Genomic DNA, 12,508 nt, shown 5'->3' on the forward strand with positions numbered 1-12,508 from the left:
CTGGTCAGTCTGTTTCCTCATTATCTGCTTTCAATTTATCCCAAACCTGATGGCACATCAAGCTTGGCTCAAATTACTGCAAGCACCTCCCTGGTAATGTCATATTCAGCAACCAGCTGCCAGCTGAATGTAGTGCGTGTCGAAAGAACCAAAGATTTGTTGATCCAAACCAAGGCTTTTATTAACTAAAAGACTGGAGCATATCACAAGTAGGACGACCAGTCCAGATTGACCTGGTCTGGCTAGGAGCAATCCTTTAAGACCTGCCAGTAAATGTGGCTACACTCTCAGCCAATCACAGTCATCCTACAGTACCATCTGTACATATGTACATATACATATTGGTGATAGAATCTGTACTATCATACTGATTTCTTGCAGCAGTGAGGACAGTATATTACAGCCCTCTCGAAAGGGCACTGGAGTCAAAGCAGGGCTAACTCCATTTGGAGACTTGGTCCCTGCCAGCCCTGAGACAAGAATGTGAGGATTTTGCACCAGAGACACGAGTGATGGTTGGATAGCATTTCAGGAATGTCTACCTTTGGGTTCAATTGCTTCACTTTAATCACAGCATCATGTCGCTAATAACCCTTTGATTTTTGTAGTGAATGCTATAGCGAATATCGAGGTGGGTTCTCTCATGGCTTTGAAGCCCAGTGTGCCGAGCAGAGGATGCTTTGTAGAAAATGGTGCTGCCCAGTTTCAGTGATTTGTCTATCAGTAATGCAAATTCCACTCAGCAGAAATCAGTTCTGATTTCATCCGCATCAGCATTGAACCAGCACAACGAATGCTAGTTTTTCATCATTTTACCTATGCTGCTCCATCATTTGTTCCCACCATCACCGGCCATTTTTGAGTGCATAAAATAAGTAGCCACATTTGCCAAAGTGATTGAATGTATTCCACTGTAAGGAACAACACAATGACATTTGTCTTTCAAACTCCATTTCAGAATTAACCTTACCATATTTTTAAAAATATTGTTTTGAGAGAGCTATTTTTTTGAGTTATTAAATTCCATGGTATGAAATCAATGGTAAAGTGGTTCCAACTACAGGTTACTTTTCATTCCTCCAATAGTCACAGAAAAAAAAATCTTCCAAAGGGTAATCATAATTCCCAAAGGTATGAATTGATACGTTGTTAATTGTTTGTCCATGTACAGATTCCCTGTATCTGTGATATCATGGAGAAAGTTTACTGATTGTGGGTCTTGATAGATGCTGTTAAAGACTTGCACCCTCTGGTTCTGTCTATGCACTCTGATCTGCTAGCATCTTCGACATCATATGCATGGGCAGAATTTTAGCATGGAATGAATGCACAATATTGATCAGAGTTGTTAAATCAGAGAAAGTTCTGAGCATGCAAGCAAGCCAGATCTAATGGTCTGACAGTGCTTTTATGAAGATATGATAAACAGCCTAAGAGCTTCCAGGTGGCAGGTTGGCATTTTCAAATGTCAGCGAGGCTGACAGCTAAAGGTTTTATGGTAGGTAACCTGTTTTCTCAAGCAGCTAAAGTGAGGTGAGGACACCTTTAAGGAGTCAGCAAATGTTTACTTTATCACTGCTCATGGCCCAGTAAGTACAGTACTGCTCCTTCTCAACTCTCAAGATTTAGCCTGAAATCATGTCACCAACTCCACACTATGGCCATGGATCACACTTGCTCCTTGTGCCTGTTCTAAAGTGACTCAGCTCAACTAGAACCCAGCCAGATCAATCAGGATAGCTTCTGGATGTGAAATCTCAGGCCAAAAGACTTAAACTGAGGATTTGGAAAATACAGATTTGAAATTGGAGACTCCTTTCACCCTAGGCCAAATAACCCACCTCTGGATGAAAGAGGATGCTGAGTCAAGTTTCAGTTAGAAAATAGTTGATTGAGAGGAAACAGGAAGTGAACATTTAATATCTGGATGAATAGGTGATAAAATTTGCAGAGCATGTTCAGTGAAAGGGAACTGCAGACCGTATTAGGCACCATGTCCTATATATGTTCACACTGTCAAGCTAATCAACACCTCCAAGAAAGGTGCTAGCTTCATTTTCCTGTAATTCCAAATGGAATTTAGAACACCAGAAGTCATTACATTCATCCACGTGCACAATGTTTCCTTCTCATTTTGTTTTGATATTAGTCAAGATTACCACTATATTCTACATCATATAAATTACATTCATAACAAGAAAACAAACCATTAATTGACCAGCATTTGGTTGGTTTATGCTGTGATGTTATGCCCTTGCTGCCTGTGGGACAAAGTGGGACACTTAATCTCTCACAGGTATGAGGCTTATAAATATTATACTTGTATTCTCTAATTCTGAGTTCACAATCCTTGTAAAAAGAGTTTTTTTGACTGAACCTGATAATTGATTAAAAATTTAAAGGAGAACTAAGGTCAAACAATCTCCAGCATGTGGTGAACATATGGAGTCCGTTCAGAATGAAAGAAAGCAAACTATGTTTAAAAAGATAGTTTCTTTTTTGCTGCAGTATTTTTCAAGAGCTAATGATTACATATTTTTTCTTAACCATCTTGTTAGGTTGTTCCAAGCATCTTCACAGATATAGGTACACACATTGCCTAGCACACTCTTCCTACAACACCTTTAGAATTGGACTATACATCTTTCTTTCTCCCTCGCTTTTAACTTCAACTGGGGCTGAGTGTTTGTGATATAATTCTGCAACACAGCATGATTGTCTCTTACATTTTGAAAAAAACTAAATTATCAGCCGACACCACCCATATGCACCAATGTGACCAATTAACCTACTAATCCTATACATCTTTGGAATTATGGGAGGAAACTCAAGCTCCCAGAAGAAACCCATGCAGACACAGGGAGAACATACAAACTCCTTACAGACAGCACTGGATTCAAACCTGGGTTGCTGGCATTGTAAAAGCATTACGCTAACCACTACACAAACTGTGCTGCCATTTTGAAGTAATTAATCAGCCTAGCTATGAGCATCTTTTTATTTGTTTTCATAACTTAAACTATTGCAATAAGATATTGCATATCATTCAGCACACAGCTGAGACTGGGCATGATGTGGCTAACCATTCATGTCATAGTATTGTTCAAGCACCTGGATAAACTTTGTAGAAGTGAAAAACGCCATGCCTGAATCAATCTGGAGATCGACTTGGAGCAATTGTGAACTATTTACAACAGAACTTGTAAAGTTCTGTTCCTTCTTCCAGAAACAAGTAATAATGGTCTAAACTATGTTCAAATTCAGTCATATTTAGGATGAAGAAGATGCAGGCCATTAAAATAACAAAACAATCCTTGAATTTCTGATCTAGATAATTAAAATGATACAACTTGCCTGTCTGAGATGGACTGTCATGAAGAGTTTGTGTTCTATTATGAACATTCAGATACACCTGAGGCAGTATAATGCCAAGTGTTTTTTAAATATAAACCTGAAATCAATGATCCATTTTTTAGTTTGCAGAAATATGTTTTTATTAAAACTTTATTTATTCATTCAAAAATAAATAATATATGACATTTACAACAATTAAACATGAACAAGAACATTTTTTTATATATAGAAAAAAAAAGAAAAGGAACCCCCCCCCCCCCCCCCCACTTAAGCCAACTCTCCTAAGGAGAGCCATAAAAAAAGAAAAAAGAAAGAATATTTTAAAAAGTTAAATATACATGTTAAAATCTAATCAATATAAATTGAAATGTAAATATTCTGACTATAACAGCCACTTATTAATTAAAAAATTATAATTATCATGCAAAACATATGTAATTTTTTCCATTATTAAACAATATTTCATCTCATTATGCCATCTATTAATATCAATCATATTTGTATCTTTCCACGTACTAGCAATACATTTTTTCGTTACGGATAAAGCTAAATATACAAAAGCAAGCTGAAACTTATCTAATCCCAAGCCTTTCAGAGGTTGCAAACTACCCAATAAAAATACTGTTGAATCTATAACTATTTTAATCTTATACAGGTATTCTAAAAACGATTGAATTTTCTTCCAAAAAGATTGTATATGTACACATAGCCAAACAGCATGAAAAAAGTTCCAACCGTATCACCCTATCTAAAACACAATCTAATTCATTAAAACCATATTTTTTTTAATTTTTCAGGTGTCAAATATAATTGATGTAAAAAAATTGTAATTAATCATTGCATAACGTGCATTTATCAATCTAGTTACACTATCATAACAGATAGCTAACCAATCATCTTCGGAAAAAGTAAAACCAATATCCGCTTCCCATTTAATTTTAGATCTATCTCAACCCTTTTTATCCATACCATCCTGTAATATTTGATACATAAATGAAATATAACCCTTCTCTGGTACCTTCATAAGAAAAGTCTCAAATTTAGTCATTTTAGGTGAAATCATATCTCTACCAAACATACATTTTACCAAAGATTGAATTTGATAATAAAGAAATAAAGAATTCTTTTCAATACCAAAATCTTCCCTCATCTCATTAAAAGATAAAAACTTACCCTCTTTAAAACAATCTCCCAAATTTTTCACACCTTTAAATCTCCAATGCAATAAACTTTGATTATGTATTGAAAAAGAAGTAAGTTGATTATTATACAACGGAGTCAAAGCAAATAATTTACCACTAGAACCTATCATTTTATTTTTCTTTATCCATAACTTCATTAAATGTTTTAGTATAGGCACATTATATTGTTGTAACAAATTCATATTCCACCAAAACAAAAATTGATGTATTTCAAATTCAAAAAATCCTTGCCATCTCAATTTTAGCCCAACTAGGACACCGTACCAAATCCATCAATGAACTAATAAATTTAAGTTGGGCTGCCTCATAATAATTTTGAAAATGTGGTAAACGTAGTCCCCCTAACTCATATTTCCAAGTTAATTTATTCAAAGCTACTCTTGAAAATTTACCCCTCCACAAAAACTCCCTAACCATTTTATTTAAATCTCAAAAAAAAATTTTATCAAGTAAATACGGAATAGATTGAAACAAATATTGTATATGCGGAAAGATATTCATCTTAATTGTATTTATCCTTTCCATTAAATTAATAGGTAAATCTTTCCATTTAATCAAATCAGTTTTAATTTTTTTCATTAACGGAGCATAATTTAATTTATATAAAGATTGATAATTAACATTCAAAATTATACCCAGCTATTTAATTTGATCAATCTACTTCAAATTAATAATATTCTTATAAACTGAATAATCTCCTTCACTTACCGGTAATATTTCACTTTTTTCCCCCAATTAACTTTATATCCAGAAAGACATCCATATTGTATTAAACATTCCTTCAAATGCAAAAGTGACTGAACTGGGTTTATTAAATACACCAATACATCATCAGCAAATAAATTAATTTTATACTCATTTAAAACTTTCATACCTTGTATCTGTGTATTTTATCTTATCAACTGTGCTAAAGGTTCAATCACTAACGCAAACAAAGCTGGTGATAAAGGACAACCTTGACGAGTTGATCGAGTTAACTTAAAAGATTCCGAAATCAAACCATTCATCAATACTCTAGCTACCGGTTTACTATATAGAGCCCTAATCCAAGCAATAAAAGAAGAACCAAACTTAAATTTCTCCAAAACTTTAAGCAAAAAATTCCATTCAATTCTATCAAATGCTTTTTCTGCATCTAAGGATATCACCATCGGATGATCTAAAGATTAGTGAAATCTATTAATCAAACTAATCACACACAAAATGTTATCTGAAGCATATCTATTCTTTATAAAACCTGTTTGATCAATATGAATCAACTTTGGTAAAAGTTTAGCCAATCTATTTGCTAATATTTTAGCTATTATTTTATAATCTACATTTAACAACAAAATTGGACTATATGAAGATACTTTCAAAGGATCTCTATAGGAATTACTGTAATTAAAGCACTAGAACAAGACTCAGGTAAATCAATGTTCTCCGACACTGTAGATAAAACATCATTAAAAATTTTTATAAAATTCAACCGAAAATCCATCATCACCAGGCGATTTACCGTTCGGCATTTCCAGCATAGCCATTTTAATTTCTGAATCAGTAAATGGTTATTCTAACTCCTGTAAATCTCCATCCTTTAATATCGGTAAATTCAAGGAACATGTTTAATGCTGTATTATGAATAGCACCATCCATTACATGGATCATTAAAATGGTTCCTGTATAGTTTTCCCATTTTAACAATTCTCATTCTGGATGGCTAACTCAAGGGGAAGTAAAATTGGCCATTGTTTGATGTTGTAATTATGTTTTGGGGTTCACTAAATGACAATAGTTACCCCTGCTGTTCTTTTATGTGAGATAAGTGACTCAGTATTGACTATTCAAAGTTTGTACTAATCTTAGTTTGCTTCCATGTGATTTTTCAGTTCAATCTGCCATAACACTTTTAATTTTGACATTGTTTTTATTTAAACCCTTTTTGGTCTTCCTGTAGGTTGGTTGGCAGTTGAAGAACTTGGTCAATGCACTTCGAGAAGATCCCAGTGGGGTGATTTTAACCTTAAAGAAACGTCCTCAGAGCATGCTCACCTCTGCACCTGCTTTGCTTAAGAATATGAGATGGAAACCTCTTGCCCTTCAGGTAAACTAAACTTAATTTTGTAAGCAATAGATTCTCCTTAATGAGCACCCTTTATTCATTACATGATAAATTGTAATTGAGACAAATGTACACTACCCTCAAATGGTTTGTTCATATTCTTCTTTTGGAGGTTATATTTAAGTTACTGAATCATGAAGCTATACAGCATGGAACAGGTTCTTGGCCTAATGTAGCCATGCCATCTATGTAGTCTATGTAACCTTGTCCTTTGGATCACATGTGACTGTTTATATAAATTTTCACTTGTTGATTTTTAGATGTAGATGGCTGTAAAAATGTAAACCTTTGCACTTCTCAGTGGTACATCCATCAAAACCTCACGGCCTGACTAAGGTTGAGATCTTTTGAAGTGATCATATCTATATTAGTAGCTGACGTTCGAATAAATGTGGTTTAAAAAGTATTTCACATGAACTCCTCTAAGAATCGTATTTATTAGAAACAGATTTATTGTCACAAACATGTCACAACATTTGTTGTTTTGCAGTAGCATAACAGGTGCAAATATTTAAAAATAAATAATTGAGTGCAAAAAGAAGAGAAATAGATAGTGTCTGCAGTTTACTGTCTGTTCAAAAATTGGATGGCTGAAGGGAAGAAGCCGTTTTTGTATCATCAGGCTCCTGTACCTCCTTCCTGATGATAGCAGTGTGAAGAGGACATGGTCTGGGTGGTGAGGGTCTTTGAGGATAGAGGCTGCTTTCTTAAGACACTGGCTCTTATAGATAACCTCGATGGAGTGAAGACTGATTCTCATGGTAGTACTAGTCAAGTTCACAACTCTGTTATCTTTTCCCATCGTGTGCATATACCAGACAATGGTGCAACTGATAGCCTTCTAGTCTGTATATTATTAGAAATGTTTCAGTTTAGCATCTAGCTGAAACAGTCTGCCTGTGTGATAGCAGACACTGAGTTGGGAAGCTGTTTGGTACGTGTTTTCTAAAGTTCCTTGTCATTGAAAATTCCCAGCTATTATCTGGTAGCTTATTGAGCAAATGAAAGAAAACTGGCACACATGCATTTTGTACAGAATAATGTTTGTTCTTATTTTATATCCCAGTTTACAAGAGTACAACTGCTTTTGAGTTCACATATGTTTATCATAAGGACTGTTTCCTCTAATCATTGTGTGTTTATGTATCTCAGATATCTTTATTATTGGCTCTACCATCAGAACCAACTCATTTGTGTTACTTGCCTATATTATTATTCAGTGCAAGTCCAGAAGGTTTCAGTGGAATATGATAAATATGTAGACATTATTGGTAGCACAAAGTAAACTTCTACCTTGCTGTGATATCAATGTGATTGTTCTGTCTTTTAAACAGATATGGTTAATTATTATTACATTCAATTTTGAGGTGGAAAGGCAAACTAGCAACATTTCTGAGCAACAATTCATATCTTTGGAGGACATTTTTCTGGAATGAATGGAAACTGCTTTCTGGGCTGGGGATAAGTAACATTCAAATTTCATATGATTCAAAACAAATAATCTTTTATAAAGAACTCCTTGGATCAATTTAAAGAGCAAGTATTTCTGAAGGAAATATTTTTATGTTAATTTATCTGATTCTCTAAGCAAAGTAGATTCATGCTTTAAGAAAGTGTTGATCATCTCTTCTTATCATAGTGCAATTAGAGAAGATAGGATTGTAAGAGGTTCATGTGAAGTTCATACACAAACCTGGGCCAGTTGATTTGAATGGTGGTTTCTGTGCTGTTACTTAATTTCGATGTAGAATTACATAATTGTATCAACCATTGTTTTCAAATACTTCAAGGTAATTTTTCAAAAATTAGTTATGGGAATAAATGCTGCAAATTGTAATTAATTCCCCACATCACATCTCTTTCTTTGGCTTGGCTTCGCGGACGAAGATTTATGGAGGAGTAATGTCCACGTCAGCTGCAGGCTCGTTGGTGGCTGACAAGTCCGATGCGGGACAGGCAGACACGGTTGCAGCGGTTGCAAGGGAAAATTGGTTGGTTGGGGTTGGGTGTTGGGTTTTTCCTCCTTTGTCTTTTGTCAGTGAGGTGGGCTCTGCGGTCTTCCTCAAAGGAGGTTGCTGCCTGCCGAACTGTGAGGCGCCAAGATGCACAGTTATAATAAAGTGAATAATCACCCAATTTGTTACATCCTATTCTGTTACAGAGAACCTTCTGCAGATCAGGGGATATTCATTGCAACTGCTCTGATTTCGACACCGCTTTTGATTAATAACATTTTCCATGAGTCAAACATACTCTTGGTTTTGACAGCACGATGGCTTTGCTTTATGATAATTCTGGACCTAAAGGAAAAGTAAAACCTGATAGAATTTGTTCAAATTGTCTTTTATGAAATACCCAAATAATATAAATAGTTAAGTTTGATAACAATATTTTAAAAGTCTGAAACCTAATGGGAATAATGAATCCTTGTTATACAGGTGAAAGATAATGACCATTCAGGATAGCATACCTGTTGAACACCTTCAATTTGCAGTTGTGGTGTGGTTATGAAGGAAACAATTTATGGAGAAATATATCAGCCATAATTCAAAGGGATGACTGGCCTAAATGGTTCTTTGGTCTCAGAGCTTCCAGCATTAACATTCAAAATCTGCTTGGTGTGAGTGTTTTCAATAAAATGGGCAAAAAATGTGAGCTGTAGACCTTGGGGGCTGTTAAACAATGGAGAATAGTCTACTGAATGAATCTATTGCTAAGATTTTGTCATATAAATCCTGGAGAAGACTTTATTTTTTTGTGACCAAGATCACAACAAATTTGCAAATTAGATGAAATATTTTCATTGAAATTTCTTCATTTTTTTGTGCACTTAAATCTGAAGTTGTTATTGAAATTATAATGGTGAAAGTAGGGCAATAAAACATCCCTACTATCTGCCCGAGCATCCATCTTAACTGCCCCTGTCAGTTATATTCAATAGAATATTAACTACTCTTCCTGGTTAGTTACCATAATTGGGTCCAAAAAGAAAATGTCCCATTTGTTAACCTGTCAATAAAGAAGAATACTTGTTACTCTTTGCAAGTTTCTCATCGAGTTTTCAACAGAACCCCAAGCTGTGTTAACAGGATCAGAGTTTTATTTTTCTTTAACATCACCTGCCACTATTGGAAGATCCTCCAGATCACCGGTCCTTGACTCCTGATTTATCTAAGTTAAGTGTTGGCTCTTTGGTACTTGATATATGTAAACAAGGCCTACATATACTTCTGAACCAACCTAAATCTGGTGATTACAAAAATTATTTGAGAAATTGTCAATATAAATTTTCATCTTCCACAACGGTTCAGTTTAAAGCTATAGTTCAGAGATATTTTCTGTTCTTTATTGACAAAATATGTCACTAGTCTTGATAGATTCTAAAACAGTTGTGACCTCCAAATCAAGAATTTAATAATTTAGACATACAGCATGGTAACAGGCTATTTTGGCCCATGAGCCAGTGCCTCCTAATGTACACCCAATTAACCTACACCTCCAGTACGTTTTGAAGGGTGGGAGGAAATTGGAACCCCTAGGGAAAACCCACACAAACATGGAGAGAAAGTACAAACTCCTCACAGACAGCTTGGGATTCAAACCTGGTCCTGATTGCTGCGCTGTAAAGGCATTGCTCTAACCACTAGGCCAACCATGCCAATGTTTGATAAATATGAGTGTTTAAGGTTTATCAATGTACTTTTGCAATTAAATGACCATGCAATTAAGACAATGTCATATTTTGTTCAAATTAAATGGTTCACTTTTTTCCCCTCATTTTCATTTATCTTAGATAATTCATTGGTCATGCCAATTCATTTTCTAACTGATGTGACAATTGCTCAAAAATTGTGCCATGTTCAGCTGTCATTGAAACCAGAACCTGCAGTTTGTGAAATGTGGGAAGTGGAAAGGTGAACACCCTTACGTGGGGGCCTTCCAGTGAAAATAATGCAATCCATTTTAAGTTAATAATTCTTAATGTTCTGAAATATATCCCTGTCCCTAAAGCATTAATCAGTTTGATAAAGTTGACAGTTCAGTTCCCCTGTTGGCTTCATGATCAAATTGACCAGGTTATAAATTAAGAAAATAGTTTTGATGAATGATATTTTTTAATGGATCATTTAGCATCTGGATTGAAGTTGGCAGAGCAATGATCAAAGCAGCTGCTGACATTACAGGCGCTGTAATACCTGATCTCTTAATCCAAATTAATATATAGTGTTGTCTGCCTCCCACCAAGTTCAGTCAACTGAGCAAATTATAAATGATGACACCTCTGTAACAATTATTTAAAATATGATTTGTCTGCCTACTTTGTTTTGGTATCATAATTATTTCAGCTTGAATGTGAAGGAGACAGAAAATGATGAACTATCAGACAAATTTTTCAGAATATTACATGTGTCTTGAAAGTGAGCCTGAGCTGATCACTTCCTATTTTAATTAGCTACTCTATTTCCAAAGCAGTCTCTTGTGTCATTTGCTTTGTTAACTAAAGCCTCATTGGGAGCTCTAGGAACACTATCTCATCTTTCAGTCAAAGCTCAGGACTTTCCAGTACAGATGCCTAACCTTTTATCTGGGATCATCGGGACCAGCTACCTGCTGTTGTTTGGAATCATTTTAAAATGGCAGCCCCTCTAAGCAAATGCAATGTTTCAAAATCGTACAAAACATTTAGCACAGGGTGTTAAATGAATTTAGATAAAGACCATAAAAGACCATAATATCACAAGCATGCTTTTTTAAATTTTAAACTAAAACTTCAAAATAAAACTGGCTCACACATCACAGACATCTCACACAGGGCAAATGCAGTAAACACACATTACAGCTCAAACATCGTGTCAGAATAAATTCTTTTTAAAGAATTCTTCCATTGTCGTCTATTTAATTAAAAGAGGTTTCTGTCTAAGAAGTCTCTCTTTAATTGAATGAACAGCTGTAATCTCATGCTCACTGATAAACGAATGTGGTTCCATCCACCAATGAACTGATTGCATATTTTAACCTTATCATTGGGCAATTTTTCACCTGTGCACAAAATACCTTCATCCTTATCACGACTCTCCTCATGCTTATCAGTATGTAACACCATTTCAACAATTTCCCCATTACTCGAGTAGTGCACAATGGGTGCATCATTACCAATAGTCAGTTCTCTGCGTGGCTTTCCTCCAGGTACTCCGGGTTTTTCCCACCCTTCAAAATGTACCAGGGGTTGTAATTGATTGTAATTACACCATTGGGTGTAATTGGGCAACACAGGCTCTTGGGCCGAAAGGGCCTTTTACCATGCTGTATGCCTGTCCCGCATCGGACTTGTCAGCCACAAACGAGCCTGCAGCTGACGTGGACTTTTACCCCCTCCATAAATCTTCGTCCGCGAAGCCAAGCCAAAGAGAATGTCTAAATTTAAATTTTAAAGAATCAAAAAGAAGTGCCAAATAGCTTTAATTGGTGTTTGTTGTTCATGACTGAAGCTCCCTTCTTAGTATCTCTCAAGCCGCTCTCAGGTGGAATCGCCTGGAGAATTCGGCTCCGGAGCAAGCTGCAGGTGTCTGCAGCTTTGCCTGGTGCTGCTTTCAGGTGCAACGGAAGATTCTCAGAGCAAGATATTATACCTACAGGAGAAGGGTTAGGTAGGTAAACCTCCTGGCCGGGTTCTCCACTTTCAGGTGGCCACCCAACAGCTGCATAGGAGTACAATAGGCGGCTTTACAGTCGGGTATTGTGGCCACCTGAAAGTGGCTACATTTTTCTTGTGACAGAGCAGGAGGCCTTTTTACCCATCAAGTCTGTGCTGTCTGTCGAGCAGTCCAAACTCGGACGGATTCTCCTGCCA

General features: G+C 35.8%; 1 protein-coding gene across 8 annotated transcripts in view; it reads left to right on the top strand.

Moving 5' to 3' along the window:
- The window catches only part of cnksr2a (connector enhancer of kinase suppressor of Ras 2a), a 489,894-nt gene that overhangs the window by 297,753 nt on the left and 179,633 nt on the right, over nucleotides 1–12,508 (top strand). For all 8 annotated transcript variants that reach the window (XM_069889984.1, XM_069889985.1, XM_069889987.1 and 5 more), the window contains one exon: nucleotides 6,493–6,639. In XM_069889984.1, the coding sequence (XP_069746085.1) occupies nucleotides 6,493–6,639 (147 nt within the window). The remainder of the gene's footprint in view (nucleotides 1–6,492; nucleotides 6,640–12,508) is intronic.

This window comes from Narcine bancroftii, chromosome 7 (genome assembly GCF_036971445.1).
Source record: "Narcine bancroftii isolate sNarBan1 chromosome 7, sNarBan1.hap1, whole genome shotgun sequence".
NCBI classification, from domain to species: domain Eukaryota; kingdom Metazoa; phylum Chordata; class Chondrichthyes; order Torpediniformes; family Narcinidae; genus Narcine; species Narcine bancroftii.